Source organism: Manacus candei, unplaced genomic scaffold (genome assembly GCF_025592945.1).
Source record: "Manacus candei isolate 608988 ecotype Guabito, Panama unplaced genomic scaffold, ASM2559294v1 h1tg000062l, whole genome shotgun sequence".
Taxonomy (NCBI): Eukaryota; Metazoa; Chordata; class Aves; order Passeriformes; family Pipridae; genus Manacus; species Manacus candei.
In genome coordinates, this window is record NW_026138110.1 from 779627 (window position 1) to 797906 (window position 18280).

Here is an 18280-nt window from a genome sequence, read left to right on the forward strand (position 1 = left end):
GTGCACGTCATTAACTTACCACTCCAATTTCATTAACTTTCTTGTTTTGTCTGATGAAACTCAAACCTTCACTTTTATTAAAGGCGTAACTTGATCTGTCCAACCTGAAAGAGAGACTGACACTTCTTTAGAGTTCACTGTAAAAGTTTCAATGAAACGGTGGGTCCATAAAACACTTTTGAACGTAAAGTGTAAAGCAAGCAGACGGAAAGTTTGGATTTTAGAGTGCGTGTGAGATGAGGGACAAATTTTATTGTTTCAAAGAACTTTATTGTCTGTCCGCTGTGAAAATGCACTTTTATTGTACTTTATTGTTATGTTATTATTATAGAAGCGCATAGCAGGAAAAAAACCCACCCAAAAACCAAATCCACACCCACCCAAAACTAAGTGGAGAATTAGCGTCAGTATTTAAAGCCCGTCAGGTCAGGGCCTTAAAAGCTACTTTCTCAGGATGATGGAGGACGGGATAACTTCATTGCTCAGCCAACGTTTAGTCAGTTGGACGGACCTGGTTTAGAGGCAGGTGCCTCTGCCTCCAGTGGGGGTTAGAGCTAAAGAGGTTGGGGCTAAACCCCATGGGCGCTGGGGCTGATTGGCGGAGGCGGCCGCGGCCCCTCCCGCCAGAGGCGGGCCCGGGGGACCTTCCCTGTGCCGGGAGCTGCCCGCTGTCCCGGGAGCGGGGCAGTGCATGGGGCGGGAGGGCAGCCGAGCCTTTCCCCGGAGCCGGGGGCGGACGGCAGCGCCGGTGTATGCGGCGGCGCGGAGCGGGGGCAGCCCGGAGTGATGCGAAGTTGAGGGAGGACGGAGCGAGGGAGCCTCCTCTGCTCGCAGGGCAGCCCAGCCCCGCAGCAGGTGCAGCAGAGCCCGGGCGGAGGCACCGGCGGGCCCGGCGCTCCCGGCGCCGCAGCAGCGCCGCAGCCCGGGCCGGGCGGACCCGGCTGAAGGACGAGAGCCCCGAGCGGAGCTGCGGCCATCGGCTCCTTACCACAGGCAGCGACGCGGAGGAGCGGCCCTGAAGGGACAGCGGTGAGGGCGCTCGGCGGGACCGAGCCGGGCGAGGCGGTCCCGGCTCCGGCGGGGGGTCCGTGCCCGGGCGGGGCGGCGGAGAGGGGGCTCTCGTTCCGCCTCGCCGCTTGCTGAGGGGGGCTCTCGTTCCATCTTGGTCTTTGCTGCACCCCTCCCACATTCCCCCCCCTTTTCCCGTCTCCCTCTTTCCCTCCCGTAACCCAAGGGGAAGCCTTGGGCGCCTTGCATCACCCCGCGGCGGAGGGGTGATGGTGGGGCGGGAGGACTGAGAGCCGGGAGCTGAGGGGAACAGCCATGGCTGGAGGTGGGGGGTAAGAGCCGTGGGGCTGAGGGGAACAGCCATGGTGGGGGGGGTAAGAGCCGGGGGGCTGAGGGGAACAGCCATGGTGGGGGGGGGTAAGAGCCGGGGGGCTGAGGGGAACAGCCATGTCAGGGGGCGGTAGGAGCCCTCAGAGGGGCTGAGGGGAAGAGCCGCAGGGGAGCCGCGGCGATGCGGTGTCCCCGAGCGAGGGGACGGTGTGACCTGAGGAGGGACGGGCAGGGGGGGCGCGCCGCGCCACGTCCTGAGGGGCACCAGAAGGACACGTCCCTTCCCGCCCTTTTCCAGGGCGCTCGGGCAGGAAGAGAAGAGGGGCCCGGGGACGGCGGGCAGGGCACCTGTGTGGCACGGCGGTCGGGCGGTCGGCAGGCGGGCTCTGGCTTGGGCGTCCTCCGGCGCCGCAGCGGTGAGTGCGGGGAAGCCCGGCAGGTGCCGGCGCTGCGCCCTGAGGAAGTTTGGGCTCCGTGAGGGAAGAGGAGGAGGAGGATGAGGAAGGCTGAGGGGGTCCCTCAGCGGCGGCTCCTCAGCCCTGAGGGAGCGGGGCGGGGGGGGGCGCGTGCCGTGCCTGGCGCGCGCGGGGCGCTGAGGGCGGGAAGGCGGGAGCGGCGATGGGGGGGGGGGGATCGCGGGGAGGACCCGCTGCTTCTCGGACACCCATTTTTTGGGCTCGTTTCAGCCCCTCGGGGCGCTCCGGCCCCTTCCCCGGTGACTGCTTGGTGTGTCGCCGTGAGGGGGTCTTGTCGGCGCGGGCAGTGCCGCGGTCGTGTGGGCGCAGAGCCCCCCCCCTCCCCTCCCCTCCATGTTGCGTTGTCACCCTGGGGCCGCCGCGTGAGGGACATCGTCGAGCCGGGATGACTCCCCGAGGGCCTGGGACGCAGTGCCCTCCCTGGATATTCCCGGAGTTTCCATCCCGGCCGCCTCCGAAGGAGCAGCGTTGCGTAATTGCCGCTGCGCCTCCCCGTTGGGCTCAAAAAAAGGAGGAAAAAAAGGGCCAGGCGTGAACTTTTGGGGCCGCGCGTCAATAAAGTTGCGGTCTTTAAGCGGATTATCGGGTGGCATCTTGTCTTTCGTGGCTTGTTTACGCGCTCGCATGAGCACCGACTGTGGAACAATAGGGAATGGTTGGGAATTGCGCAGCCCGTTCTGCATGCTCATCAGAGTTCCCCGGGGATGAATAGGGAGTAATTCCTGTAGTAGACATCCTTGAAGGTCTCCTCCCCCGAAGCGAACACCTTGAAATTAGTATTTTTGTTTTCTGTTTGTTGGGTTTTTTTTTTTTTAATGCTGTGAGCAGGTGACTTAGTTCTGCGAATAATTCACACGATATCACTTGTTTCCACGTTTCTATCCCAGAAATTCTCAGCTATGTTTCCGAACTGAAGCCGCCTGCCTGCTTTTCCAAGCAATTATCGTACAAGGTCACTTATATATTTTAGCTGAGCTGGTTTTTAAAGCACCAACACAATGTAGTGTGCAATTAACCTTTGCTTCGCGTTTCCTTGGTTTTGTTCTTGTGTTTCGGTCATCGATCCAGGCCGAACACTGGATACTACAGTGGCTGCTTTTTTTTTTTTTTTTCCTTTCCAAAAGACTAACCAGTTTGTGCTGGAGTCTTGCACTCTGAGACGGCTTTCATGCTATTGTGAAAATATCATGGTTGAAATACAAGGAAATGAGGAAATGTCCCTTACGTTTGATTTTCTTAGAGTGCTGGAAGCAGTTGGGTTGCTCTGAAGCATGATTTGGATGGAGAAACCCATGGGACTAACCGGGGCTGGAGGAGAGGACATCTGAAATGATCCCTGCATCCCTGCCCTGGTGATGTCACCTGAGCTCTGGGAGAGTCCTGTCCTTGCCCGTGTGAGTGGATCGTAGGGAAGTGACTCATGAAGGAAGTGGCAACGAAGCAGTGGGTTGGTTTTCCACGCTGGTGGCAACTTAAACTTGGTGAATGGCTACTAGCTGTTGTAGTTCACTGGTGGTCACTCATTGCAGCTGTGATCGAGGCAACGCTGTCATCACTGCAGGCTGATAAACTCAGGTATCTTAGTTACTGTTTGCAGAAATCAAAGGCAGTCAGAACTGTCATGTGCCTGAAATTTTAATGCCACATTTATCATATCTAAAGCACTTTATAGTCCTGTTATCCATCCAGGTCAACCCTTTGGAACGATAACTCCACAGTTCTTCCAGGTACTGGGTTGGTTAGTAAATAAGTGCCAGGGCTGCTGTGGATCCTGAGGAAGAAAACGTAAGAACGTGCCATAATTCTCTGCTGTGTATAATTTGCATGGTTGGTTTCTAGCAGTATGTTTTATTTCCAGGAATGGAAAACAAATTTTCTGTGTGGTGGGTGTGTTAATACCTGTGAAAACATGGTGTGAGGAGGTACCATAATCCGTAAAATAGCACTGAACTTATAGCTTTGTGTATGTTTTTCCTGTACCTGTTGAGACTTGTACAGAGGATGTGTTTTGCTGGAATACTACTCCTACCACTTCAGAAATGTTCTGCAATTAATTAGAGTTACAGATGTAACAACAGTACCTATCCTAACTTGATTTTTCTCTAATTGACTTTTTGGAGTACGAGCTACATTATTTCTGACTTGACCTGCCAGGTTCAAGTCTTACTGCCTGCCCCTACTTTCCTTGGTGTTTTCCACTTTTGGGTGCTTGAAGTGCTTTTTTCCCCACATCACTGTTTTAACCAGGTTGCTTCCCTTAGAACAGTACCAGGAATTATTGGTACTGTTGGTACTATACTTGGTTTATTCCACCTTGGTCGAGTCCCTTGCCATTTAATGATAAGAAAAATCCCACTGCAGTATGAAAAGCTATTGAGATCTTTTTTGGTAAGATCAGATTCATGAGATGCTTAGTAAATGAAATACCTTTTCTCTCCAGATCAGGACTCTGAACAGAAATGTTTTTATTTCTGTTTCATTATTACACAGAGGTATTTCAGAAGAGAACAGGGCTGTGTTTGAGAAAGGCTGATACTTTAGAAGGATTTGAAATCATTCGCCTCCTTTTGTTGGTATTTCTAGTGTTCAGAAAAAAAATCTTTTGTTGTTGTTTTAGAAAGTATCTTTGGGCTCAAAACTGACATTCTGATACAGCTCCAAGGGTTTGTGAATAGGCATTGTAGAGGGCTCTTCTCCCTGTTTTCCAGGAAGTAAAATACACTGGGACCATTTAATATTCTGTCCTTCCCCTGGGACAACTATGCTTGGAGGGAATTTCTGAGACTTTTGCCATAAGGTTTCTTGAACCCTTTGACAAAATATTTCTGATGTTTTATGACACTTAGATGTCTGTATTTTAAAATGCTGAGGGTGTGGGGCCCTGTTATTCCTTGTGAGAAGGAAGTATTGCAATTGTTTGTAGCCAGAGCTGTGGTTATAAGCTGGTTTGTTGTGACCATTTCTCTTAAGCAGCACACTTGTCATGCACATAATTTTATTTGTACAGGGAAACAAGCACAGCTTTCTTCTTTGCTCTGTGCTCTTCTTTCCTCCTATGAATGGATGGGTCAGCTTCATCAAAAATAAGCAACTTGAGACTGTTTTCCCTTCCTACTCAGTGACTGAAGGGAGAGTTAATGGGAAGCCTTGAGTCAGCTTCAGATTGGGAACTGAGCTGGAAAGGAGCCCTGATGCCCTGCTGAAACACTTCCATTGAAACAAATTAAGGTTGTCTCTCTCTAAGGGGAGATAACAGTATGAACATCAAACCTTTTGGAGTTCCTTAATTTAAGACACTGTATTCCATCAGAGGAATTATTTTTACCCATACATCAACACCAGACTGGAAAAAGTTATTTAATTCATTGGTTGCACCCAAGGATGGAGCACATAACTGTAGCACAGCCTTCAAACAGGAAATTTTTAAAGTTCAGGGCCTTGGTGAAGATTTAGATTAAAATGCAGTTAGGTATGTTGAATTTGATTTGTGTTTTTTCACATTCCCCCCATCCAATTTGGAAGCTGTTTGACTGAAATGAATAAGGTGCTTTAATACCAAGAACACCAATTCATGAGACAAAGGTATTCAAAAAAGAATTGCAGAAACTTTCAACAAAATAAAATACCAGCTTTAAAAAAAATAAAAGTAATTGCGTTGTTACTTGCCCTTAATTTTATTTTCAGGACATCATTGTTGTCCTCCCAGTTTAGTGCTTAAACTGAACAGACCCTTTAATTTGGAGCCAAGTGAGGCGTTGCATGGCATCAGAGAGGCATCTCTCTCTGAATGGAATCTGGGTAAGGCTCAGGAATTTCAACCCCAATGCTGCTGTGAACATGAGATGCACAGCTGGCTTGGGAGGTGATGTGGGAAGCGTGGAGCCCACTGCCATTATCAAACCCTTGACCTGTGGCAGCAGTTTATGTTGTATCTCTTTCAGATTAGTGAGTCCTAGTGATATTTTTTTCTTCAGAAGGGGGCAGTTGTTACGAGAGCTTGGGTGCTGTGCAGGCAGCCCAGTGTTTATTTTGTAGGTTTGCTTGGGGAGCCAGTTCTGCCAATTTATCATAATGCAAACAGCTGCTGAAAAGTATGGCATTTTATATAGCATGGGCGTGTTAAACCTGGGTAGCAGTGTCTTTCTCGAAAGCTTTCTTGACTGTGGAGGTCTCATAGATGAGGTTTTGCGCTGGGCAAAGTCACTGTAGTCTAAATAAAACCTGAACAGCAGAGTGCTGTAAACAGCAGCAAAGCTTTGGGGAATTAGACCTTGATGAATCCTGGCTGGCCCTTAGAACAGTGTTATCTCCTGTCCCTTTATTTTCAATAAAGTACACTTGGAGTATTCCAAATAACTCCATCTCAGACTACACATTTTATTAAACAGTCCATTTTGCCTTAAACTGCTTACTACTGAAATAACTAACTACAGCCCTGCTCCGGGCCCTCAGGTTATTTCTGTTATAACCCCCTGTCAGACATTTGTTACTGTACAGTGATAATGTTCAGGAAGCTTTAGCTGCTTTCAAGAAGTGGAGGAAGATCTTCCCATCTCCTGGGTAGGAACAGACAGTGTGCACGTGTAGAAGCATTTGGGGGGGGTGGATTGTTTATTGTGGATTTGTTTTGGGTTTTACACCCAGATCTGTTTATTGTGGATTTGTTTTGGGTTTTACACCCAGATCGTTCTGTGAATCACAGTCTTGGAGCTGTGAGCCATCTTTATGTTGACCCTCTGTAGCCTTTGGATCTGTTTTCCCTTTTGCTTGATATTTGTGAATGAACAGACTGTACTGAGTCTCAGATTGTCTTTGGAAACCCACAGATCTCCTGTCTTTAGACCATTCCTTTCTGAAGTTACACTCCGGTCTCAGTCAACCGCTGATGCTAGAAATTGGCAGGACGTTTGTGTGTTTACAAATTGACAGAGCTGCTGCAAAAAAAACCCCAAACTGACCCTTACTGGAGTGTTTTACACATCTTAAATGAAGCCCAAGTTGATTGCTGTCCCCTCTTGCTCTTAAAATCAGTGTAAGCATTAAACTACATAGCAAAGCTGTTACATACACCACTTCTGTCCTTACTCTAGGCCCACATTTTGCTATCAGGTGGTTCAAAGCAGACACCCCAAAACACAAATCTGAACCTAATAGAGAGCAGTTGACTTCAAAGAAAACCTACCTGTACATTTCAAAACAGAACCTAATGATTAACAGACTGAACAAGCTGAATGTTTCTGGAGTGTGTGTGGTGCTGCTGCAATTATTTTAATTGAGCTTGAATAAGAACAAAACATTATTAAATCAAGTATTTTAACTTTTTTTGCCCGAGTTGTATTTCCCGCTGCAGAGACAAACCTGCCACAGTTTCCCTTTGTGGGTTCTGTTTGTGTGGCTTGTTAAAATGTGCTTATTTGCTATAGCATGAAGTCAGAAATGGAACAAAGAAATTCATTGAGTGCTTCTGGGTGTCATGTGATGGCGTGACCGGGGGGAGCTTGTACCAAGCTGGAGCCAACTGGAGTGAGAAATGAAGCATCCCCCCAAATAATTATTGAAGTTGAAGGAAAATCCCAGTAAAATGGGCTGAAGTTTAAAAGTAATGTTGTTTCAGAACCCGAGGCTTGTTCACGAGGCGAAATTCATGCTTGGGTGATGGTAGCATGTAATTACAGGCTGTGCTTGTTGCACCAACAAATTAAGCTCACTGTGAAGCTCTGTGATTTCTTCCAGTCCCTTCTTCAGAGAGTCATTTTATCAAAGGAGATTCAGTCGCTGATCAAAGTCTTGAAAACCAGAGTCAGGTGGTTTTTCTTTTTTTTTCTCCATTTTTTCCCCTTTTCTATTTGGTGCTTCGTTCAGCCGCTATTTCAGCCTGTCTTTTGATGCCAGTGTGACAGCAAAGGCCTCCTGGGTGGCTTTGACCCCCTCGGTGGAGACATCTTTGTCTCCCTCAGCTGCTGTGGCACTCGTGCCTCCTGCTCTCCGCAGGTAGGAGGCTTCCTCTCGTTTTCCTGCTCTGTTCCCGGGCTCTTCGGGGCAGTGTGGTCACACAGCAGGAGCAGGGCCGCTGAATAACCTCTTACACAGCACTGGTGTCCCTGGGAAACATGGAGCAACCTGTTGGCTTCTCTCTGGTGGCACTGCCGAGCCCCGGCTGCCACAGCAATATTTCCTGGGTGCTTCCCGGTGCAAAACGGCTGCAGCAGGTGGGGAAACTTTGCCCTCAGGTCTTGGTGCTTGGAGAGAGAGTCTCCAGGAGCCGAGGGGACTCTCTCAAGGGACTTGTGTGTCGGTGCCAAACCGCTGCATGTTCTGGGAGCTCCCAGGAGCTCTGAGGGAGGCGAGCGATTTGTCTCGTCCGGTCCGGCGCGACGGGAGAGCCTTTCCTGACAAATCCCTCCGCCAGGAATGTACGTGTCCTGCTTGCAAGCAGATGGCTCTCTCGCTGTGTGCAGTCAGCAGTTGTCTTTCCAAGGTGCTGGGGGGTGGGATAACCACGGGCAGCAGGAGCAGAGCTGCAGAATGGAGAGTGCCAACGCGGAGAAATGCGAGTCCCTGGCACACGGAGTCAGGTTCCTTCAGTCCCCCGGGGTTTGGAGCGGTGCGTTAAGCGGTGGGCTCTGCTCATCCCCACTGTGTCGAGTGAAATTATAAGGATCTGGAAATGTCCCATTGGAGTTGCCCAGTGCACAGCAGGGCGAAAGAAAAGAACTTGCTGTTCTTGTTCTTTTTGCTTTTATTCGGGTTATTAAAATACCTCAAGAATACATCTTGATTTGTTTCTGCTCCCCTACCTGAGATGTCTGCGGAGGTTAATGTTTCACAGGCTGTAAAATCTTCATGGAACTCACTTTAATGCAGTTAGTTGGACTGAACTTCGCTACTGCTGTACCTAAGTATCTATTTTCATTCAATAAAGTTTACATCTTGACCTATATACTGTTTGCCCACTGTTTTTTAGCGCATGGGATGTTAAGAACTGTAGGTCCTGTCGAGTGAAAGGTGCCTTTGCCGTGTTGTAACTTCAGGTTGTGAAAATATTTAATCAGACTTCAGACCTTTACTCTCAGGTAAATCAGTTCTTGAGTGCTGTCAGTACTGCAGTGTTATAATCTCAAAGTGTGCAGGGACTTGATGTAAAAGATCAAATCTGAGAAACTTAAATGGGTTTAGAACCTATTCATGGAACAATAATGATAGTCTTTGTGGATTTTTAATCTTTTTAGATATGACTGATGTTTTCAGAAGTTTAGGACAGTTTTCCATAGCCACGAAGACTCACAGTTATTATTTCAGGAAGCCAGTGGCAAAGTGTTGCCAAGAACGTGGTACTTTGGCCACTTGCTATAAACTCATCTTAATAGGGCATGATGCCTTGCACAAGAGTTTTATTCCCATGTAAGTTCTGGAAGATCTGCCTACTAGCATGTCTGCTGAAAAAATATTTGTGTCTCAGCTGTAAAACCCGTGTTTTGAAGGAGAAGTGCCTCTGGTACCTTGCTGCCTTTGGAAGTGAGGATTTCTAAAATTGTTTTTTCCCAACACTGTTCAGTCCAAAAGCTCAGGTAAAATCCTTCAGTGTTTGGTAAAACCTGTTGCACAAATTCATAAAAGCAGTTTCATAAATCACATGTTCTTTTGACTCCCTCTTGACAGCTCCTTTGCTGTTTGCACAGCTGACACAGTAAGTCAGGATTGCAGTGACACTGTAATGCCTATAAATCTTCCTCTTTTATCTGTGGATGAGATGTTCTTGTATTCATTGAAGTGCTTCAGTGGTTGGATAGAAGATGTAATTGTTTGGGAGACTGTACGAAGTAAGCTGAAAAGCCTGCCCTTGTTCATGCACTCAGGATTTCTTACTAATTTCTTAACTTATCAGTTGAAAAGGGAGCCTATAGTTAAAAACCAAATCCTTCCACTCATCTAAAACGTTGCAACACAGAGGAACAATCACATCACACGCTCCCTCAGCAATTAGTAACAAGATGTGTGACAGGAAAAACTTCAGGTTCTAAATCTGAAGGCTGTACAATACCTGTTAGGGGAGTGTCTCCCTAGATAATATCCTGCCTTGCTGCCCCAAGGCTCTGTGCATTCCCACACTTCTGCTGTTTTGTGTGGCGTTGAGTAGCAACCGGTTCCTCACCTCAAACTGCCTGAAGTCAGCTTATGGGCCTGACTTATTTAATGCTCCTGAAGGATTATGGAGTAGCGTTTCCTGTTGCCTAGGGAATATGCCCAGCAGAGTAGGCAGCCTTATGGGTTAAGGACATACTTCTCCATTGCTGGCTTAAAGGGTTTAGGAGGCAAGTTGCACTTGGAGCTTGAAGGTTGTGGTCTTTAATACTGTCATGTATTATGCCACTAATTAAAATCTTCCTGTGTCTGACAGCTTGAGCATCTGCTGGGATTTGCTGTCAGACATGATGTGGTCAGTGCATTGCCTCACACGGAATTTCCAGAATCAATGCATCACATTATTGCTTCTGCATGTATTTTTTTTCATCTTTGATATCAGCTGTTTGCCTGTGGCTGACAGGGCTAAGATTTGGGTTGAGGACACTTTCATCACTGAATCAAACTGTAACCAGTGTTAGTGAACCTCTGGTTTGTCCTGGAATATTTTCTTCCTCTTTCAGCATTATACTTGCCCTGTAAGTGCTTTATGTTAGTCATTCCTGGCTATCTTGGGCTTGATAAAAGGCTTTGCTTACAGGGCCTTTGGTCATGCAACCTGCGTTGTAGGGCTTGGTTCTGTGTTTGGCCGAGGTGTTTACAGGCCTGTTGGAGGCTGGATACCGTGTTTTATCTGTAACACTGTGTTTAATAACAGCTAAAGGAACCAGATTTGCACATGAAATAAGTTTTGTCCGTGGGGGTTCGAGTAGCAGGGCAGGACTGCAGCTTCAGTCCATCAGGTAACAATACGTGGTCACGGGGGGGGGCAGTTCGTGGTACTCAGTTTGCTTAAAGCGTACAAATCTCACCTTTCCCCTTCTTTCTTTTTGATCATCATACTCCTGTGGTGCACGTCGTTAGCTTTCCGCTTGGGCACAGTCATTTCGGCGCTAATCAGCATCCGCGGCTGGGTGAGCCCGCTCCTTTACCGTGTGCCCGTCTCCGCTAAATTGTAATGAGTAATTCGAGCCCTTCGGGAAAGGTGAGAGCGATCGGCAGCTCGGAGATTGCCCCTCCGCTGCTGTCTGGGACGAAGGGCACCTTTCCCGGCAGAGATTCTGCTCGAGCTGCCCGGGTAAACTCATCAAACCTCAACAAACCTGAAGGGAAGAACTTAAAAGATCAAGTGGCATCGCCGAGCACAAGCTCTGTAAAGCCTCCCTTGCTGCGTTAAAGCCGGGAGTGTTGTGTGTTACTAGTGAATAAAAAGGACTTTTTATATCCTTAGGTGTAAGTGCCTGGGAACTGTTTACTCTTCTCAGAGTGATATAAACACTGGAGCAGTTTGAATTCAAGCTGTGCTGTGTCTGGAGGTGCTGGAGAGCCTCTTCTGCTTCTAGACCTGTCTACAGCGGAGGAAAACACCAATAATTATACTGCTGGCTCGAAAATGGTTATTTCTGAGACATCCAGAAATAGCAGGTAGGCAGCCAGTGGTATAAAGCAGAAAAAAAAACCTAAAACGTGCTTGTAAGTTTTAATTATGGAGTGATTAGCAGATTATTAAGGATTGGCAGCAAATCTAAATCTCACTTTGGATATGTGTTCCAGCACTGTAACTGACTGTTGCACTAATTAATTGGAATTAATCTAAAATAGTGCCACTTAATTCTTACAGTAATAATGTAAGCATTAAGACTTTTTAATGTCATTTATATAAACCTAAATGTCATTCAGTTTATTTCCACACTGTCTAGCTCTGAGATATCAGCACTTTGTGAACTATGTGGGGGGAAGGACCCTCCCTCTTATTTTTCCCTTGGAAGTCACTATTTCCTACGTAGTCACACTTCTTGTTCTGGATCCTGCTTGGTCCTCCTGAGTGAATGGAAAAATACTTCCTTAAAAAAAAAATAAATCAGGATTTATAAGTGTTTTGGTCAGCTGTCTCGTAGAGTATGTCTGGTGTTCTGTAACACTTCAAAACTCACACTTTCCCTTTCATTTGAATGTAGGTCATTAACTTAATGAGCAACTGTTGGAGTAGGTTTAATGTTTGACTTGGTCTATCTTTAATATTCAACTTTTTCTTGCTGTGCTCCAGTAGGTGAACCCTTTGCAGCCAGAAGGTGCTTTCCCTCCTATAAAGCCACTCTGCATATTTTTTTTTTTCTCCATAGCATTGCTTTTAGGGCTTTTGGGCTGAAATGAATGGCTTTGATTCAGTGATTGTTTTGGGGGCGTTGTTGGTTGGTTGGAGGTTTTGTTGTTGTTTAAATTTTAGCAAGTTTGGATTTTTTTTTTTTTTGCTCTCTTTGATAAAAGGATGTTACACACCAGCTCAGACCCTGAAACAGTCTCATTTGATGGAGGCAAATCCTAAGAAAAAGGACTTAAGATAGGGGTACAAAATGGCTTTATATTGTTTATGGTCGTGGAGAAACTCATCATCCTTTGTCTTTGGGCTTTCTTTTCCTTTCTTCTGCCAGGACATTTGACAGTTCTTCTTCATGCCCCAGGTGTGTGCAGAGACAGAAGGCAGTTGCACTGGCTGCTGATCCTTTTTGTTTGTTTTGGCCCATGATTTGTTCTGGGAGTTTACTGCTGGAGTGTGACTGGGAGTTAGTGGGAAGAGTCCCTGTGGCTGGGATGAGCTGGCTTCCAGCTGCCCCTCAATGTTTTCCTGACCCCTGGGGGGCTTACAAAATGCTGTTGCCTATTGCCCTTGTTCCTCTTAAATTGAAGCCTGCCAAGCTTCTCCTTCTCTGTGGCCAGGGCATGAAATGATGAGGCTGCAGGTTCCTGCCAGAAGTTCGATAGAAGGTCAGTGCCATTTTTCCCAGTAAAAATGTCACTTAATCTGCATTTCTCTAATAGCATCATGTGTTTAAATATCCCTCTGGCTTGGCAGGGCCTGTACATTTTTTTTCCTGTCCCTGTGGAAGGTGCTTGTGTTGAAAAGGCGAGTTGCATCATAGGTTTTGGAGAAGCGATGATGGTTTTACCAGTTCTGAAGGTACCACAAGGTACAGGCTGCCAGGGAAGTGTGTTGTCATCTCTTGACATTGATACACTGCAAGAAGAAAAAAAAACACAAAAATGTGATAAATTTTTTTGTAGGTACATTATCAGATTTGCTTGTTAGGTAGGCAGTGCTTTAAAATGCCTTCACAAAGAGTAAAATATGCAATATGATTCCTATTCAAAATGGTTTTGTTTGATGAGTGTGGGGGATAGGAAGCAGCGGGGCGGTACTTCCAGCATCCCAGGGAAGTACAGCTGGAATTCCCATGGCTTTTGATGGCGTGTGCATAACCCTGGCCATGGAAAATACACCTTAGGGCTAAGGGTTATCTTCCTGCGCTGTGCTCCGGGCCTGTGTGGGGTCAGGAGATGGGAGTAGAGCCGGAGTCTGGCGACCTGTTGGATCCTGAGTAGCCCTTAGGCTGCTGGAGCCTTTGATTTCTGCTGCTGACAGAAACACTGATTTTCCCCATCCTGCTCCTCCATTCATGGTTTTGTAATATCGCTGTTGTGGACAGGAGCAGTAACTCAATACCATGGGAATGCTCCTAGCGTGGGGACATGGAATCAATAATGGGCTTTTTCCAAGTTTGATTCATCATTTTTCTTGGATGTTTCATTGCTGAAGCATCACTTTGGGGTTTGGCTTTTTTAAACCACTCTTTTCTAAGGAGTGTTATCCTGCAGCGGGGCCCTGTTGAAAGTGGCTGAACATGGATGAGGGAAGTGATTCTCCCTCTGTACTGGGCACTGCTGAGGCCACACCTTGAGGGCTGTGTCCAGTTCTGGGCCCCCTGCTTCAAGAAGGACACTGAGGGGCTGGAGCGTGTCCAGAGAAGGGCAACAGAGCTGGGGAAGGGTCTGGAGAGGAGCTGAGGGAGCTGGGGTTGTTCAGCCTGGAGAAAAGGAGGCTTGGGGTGACCTTCTCGCTCTCTGCAACTCCCTGACAGGAGGCTGTGGCAAGGTGGGGCTTGGCCTCTTCTCCCAGGCAAGCAGTGACAGTACAAGAGGACATCAGGAAGAATTTCTTCATGGAAAGGGTTGTCAGGTATTGGGATGGGCTGCACGGGCAGGCTGTGGAGTCACCGACGCTGGAGGTGTCCAGGGAACGACTGGACGTGGCACTGAGCGCTCTGGTCTAGTTGACCAGGTGGTGATCAGTCCAAGGTTGGACTGGACGATCTCGGAGGCCTTTTCCAGCCTAAATGATTCCATGGCTTGTTGGCACCACACCAAGCCTGTGCACTTCTGCCCTTGCACAGCCCTCTGCTGATGTCCGTGACAGTGGTGCGGCATGGCGAGCTTCTCAGGTGCTTCTGCTGATGTTCCCTTCAGAAACTTCATATTGGACAGCAATAAACCTAAATTACACAATTATTGTACGGTAACCATGTAGTATATAGTAAGTATAATTATAGTATTTTATATAGAATTACATAAAATACGAGATGCTCTATTTGTGGGCTGGTAACCCACATAACATGGAAAAAAAAACAACAAACTAAAGAGTCCTGAGCAATGTGTTTAGGACAGTTATAAGACTACAGTGTAAGGAGATAAGGCCTGAGTAGCAGCATTATCTGTTGTTCTTATTTACAAAGGACACTGCAACAGACTCAGGTTTCTGCATGGATTGGTTTGGCACGAGGAAAGAGCAGATTGTTTGGTTTGGCGTGTGCTTGTTTCTCTGTCCTAGGAGGGTTATGGTGACTGAGGAGTTTCTGACGTGCCCTCTCTGTGCTTCTAACGCACTTGGCTTTCATCTGGTGCATACAGGGTTTTAAACCCCCAAAACAGGGGTGTAAGGAGTGTTTTCCCTTTCCCCAGCAGCCTGCTGCTGTCAGGAGCTGTGTTTAGGATGGCTGTTTGAGTGTAGGTTAGAGCTGGTGCTCAAGTGGGTGTTCAGGTGCTGATTTAAGTAGGTTCAGAATCGAGTACTTGTCCAAGTGCTTCAGTGGAAGTTGAGATGTTCACGTGTGTGGTGCTGCCTCCTGTTACTACATTTCATCTCGTACACAAAGTGTAATTTTTGAAAGCTCACAGTAAAGTTGGTTCTTACTCTCTGGTAGCCTCTTCCTGCCTGGTTGTGACTTTGCATCCCTGTCTGGCTGATCAGTGTTGACACTAAAGGAAAATATTGCATGGATTTGCATGTGCTTTTAGAAGAAAAAAACTACCTTAATCTTCTCTACTCCTCTTGGCTTATATGAAAAAAAAAACAAACCCTCAGAAGATGTTATCCTTAAATCAGACTAGAGTTGCAACTTAAAGGAGGACAACCTGAAGCCTGTGGACAACTGTCAGACAAGAGCTTGTAGCAGGAATGCTCATAACCATGTTAACAGTAGTGTGAAGTGTGGTGTGCTCAGACTGCAAAATGGATGTAGAAGTTCCAGTTGAGGAACTGAGTTGCATTTGTACTAAGTCATCTTATATCCTGTGCACCGGAATATGAGTACTGGTGATTTCTTTGGGTCTCACGTGTGAATAAGTACAGCATTTTAGCCTTTGGGGTCTTTAAACTTAGCATCTTTCTTAGCCACCTAATAAATTCTAATACCAGTGACGCAGTCGTGCTTTTAAGTGTAATCACAAGTGTAGCAGGATGCAGCTCTGAGGGCTGACGTGACGATCTGGGAGCCGTCGGGTGACGTCTGTGATTCGGAAGTGCCGCGCGTGGTACCTGCGCGGAGGGCACCGACCTCGCAGCCTCACTTGGCTTCCCCGCTGCTTCACGCAGGTGCCAGATCGCTGTCTGCGTTGGAAAAGGTCTCTTGTTTACCCTCCATGCCAGATGGAAAGGGAGGGGTGGGGGAAAGGCGGATCTCACCGGAAACAGGGCGCTGCCAAGTGCGCTCTGAAACGGAGTCTCTCTCGTTCCCCGCGACCACCGCAAGGATGGCTCCAAAGCGGGGAGACGGGATGAGCTTTCGTGGGACAGCCAGATAATAACTTGCCTTAAATTCCCCAGCAGGTTACAAGTCTGTAGTGTGTCGCTCTAACGCTTTTCCTTTCCCGTTCCAGCTATGAAGCCGTACGCTCCAGCTTTCATTCTCCTGTGGAGTGCCGTCGGGATAGCGAGGGCTGCCAAAATCGTCGTCGTGCCGCCAATTATGTTTGAAAGCCATCTTTATATTTTCAAGACTCTGGCCTCAGCCTTGCATGACCAAGGTCACCAGACAGTGTTTCTCCTCTCTGAGGGCAGAGAGATTCCTCCATCTAATCACTATAGACTTCAGCGCTACCCAGGGATCTTTAACAGCAGCACCTCGGATGATTTCCTCCAGTCCAAGATGAGGAGTATCTTCTCGGGGAGACTGACAGCCCTCGAACTGTTCGACATCTTGGACCACTACACCAAGAACTGCGACATGATCGTCGGCAACCAAAACCTCATGCGTGCCCTGAAACAGGAAAGATTTGACCTGCTCCTGGTCGATCCCAACGAGATGTGCGGATTTGTTATAGCTCATCTTCTGGGGGTTAAATACGCCGTGTTTTCCACCGGCCTCTGGTATCCAGCAGAAGTGGGCGCTCCGGCTCCCCTGTCCTACGTCCCCGAATTTAACTCGCTGCTCACGGATCACATGAACTTCTTCGAGAGGATTAAAAACACTGTTGTTTATCTCATTTCGAGGTTCGGGGTCAGCTTTTTGGTTCTGCCAAAATACGAACGGATAATGCAGAAACACAAGGTTCTTCCGGAGCGGTCCATGTACGACTTGGTCCATGGATCCAGCCTGTGGATGCTTTGCACTGATGTAGCCCTGGAGTTCCCGAGACCGACGCTTCCCAACGTCGTTTACGTGGGAGGAATCCTCACCAAACCGGCCAGCCCTCTGCCAGAAGTAAGGTTTGCTGAGTTTTACTGAGTCATTTCTGTGGTTTCTGGTTCACCTCGTGTCACGAGGGACAGTTTTGAAGCGGTGAATTCCAAATGGGATCTGGTGTTCTGCTGTTGTTTGGTGGAATGTACTCCTGCAGTCACTGGAAGTTGCTTGGGGTGGTGGCACTGTGAGACAGAGACTCCACAAAATGAGTCTTTTGTGGCTGCAGGAAGTATTTTGCCTTTGAAAGTAAAGTGCTTAACGGTGCATTAGAGGTGAAAAACATCAGTAGCTTCTACCCAAACATGGTTTAGAATGGGAAGGAAGGAGGATGGATGAGTACTGCTTATGCTTGAACGAGCCTGCTGATATGTTGTACGATCTAACTTCGTGGTATTAGTGTTCTCTGTGGTGGCTTTTGCCTCCCTTGGGTTCGATAAGGAAAAATGTCTTTAAAATTACATGTACGTAAGCATGAAAAAACTCCTGTATAGGCCAAGATGTGGAGGTGTGAGTTGACCTAAATGGCACCGCTGCTACACTCAGATGGGAATTTTTACTGTGCACGTGCTGGCCATCAGGTACTGGAACGGTGACAGTGATTGCACTGACTCCAGAAGTCCTGGCTGCACAGATCAATTAGTTGGATTACTTCAGTACAGTAGGTGAACTTTGATACCTGATACCTAAGAGTGCCTCTGTTCAGCAGCAGAGGTGGACAGGTGGTGAGGGACAGGCAGAACACAATCTCATAGAGCACCATGTCATTTACAGTTCGTGTCTATAAAAAGGCAGATGTTGAGTTGGAGGTGCCTGTTAATGGATGCTTATGGCTGGGTGATAAATAGGGAGGTAGACCTGCAGTGCTCAACAATATCCTTGTTAAAATGCCTCGTTCTGCCTTTGCTTTTGGCATGACAACTGCTGTTGCCTGTGCTGCAGGGTGTTCTCAGAGATGGCCCTAACAGTGTTGCTTCTGACAGGTTCTTGCAGTGTGTACACTCCTGTGTTTGGAAAGGGTCAGGCTGCACAGGTATCCTGAGAAAGCAGGCTAAAGGTGCTTTCTGTCTCTGCTGTCTACACGTTCAGCCCTGTTCCCTCCAGGAAAACGTGGTGGGCCGGACTGAGCTTTTTCTCCCTTTTCCAAACTGATTATTTTCTTGTTCTGCAGAAAGAAAAAAATGTCTTTGCACGATCAAGTTGGGCGCCAGGGTAACATTGTCTGTTTTGTCTTTTTGTTTAATGTAACCAGAGTGACAGTGACCTGAAAATAGACCTGTAGGTAGAGTACACGCTGGCAAATATTCATTGCAGCGAGGGGGAAAAAACCACCCGTAATTATTTGTAATTTGTCTTCAGTTTTATCGGGCAATTCATTCTTTCGGAGTTGTAAGCGGGAGATTGAAGGTGCGGGAGAGAAGTAACAAAGTGAGCATGTTCCTCTTTTATCCTGTAATTTGTCCGTGCCCAAGGTGTTACACGTAATCCCCT

General features: G+C 47.5%; 1 protein-coding gene across 3 annotated transcripts in view; it reads left to right on the top strand.

Moving 5' to 3' along the window:
- The first annotated feature begins 632 nt into the window (after positions 1–632).
- UGT8 (UDP glycosyltransferase 8) overlaps positions 633–18280 on the top strand; it is a 33480-nt gene continuing 15832 nt past the window's right edge. Inside the window, exons 1-3 of one of the 3 annotated variants that reach the window (XM_051804901.1) lie at positions 633–1029; positions 1637–1754; positions 15987–16810. In XM_051804901.1, coding sequence (XP_051660861.1) covers positions 15989–16810 — 822 coding nt within the window. In that variant the 5' untranslated portion in view covers positions 633–1029; positions 1637–1754; positions 15987–15988. Of the gene's footprint in view, positions 1030–1622; positions 1755–11270; positions 11421–15986; positions 16811–18280 lie in introns of those variants that run through there. The other 2 variants (XM_051804900.1, XM_051804902.1) reach the window with 2 other exon arrangements.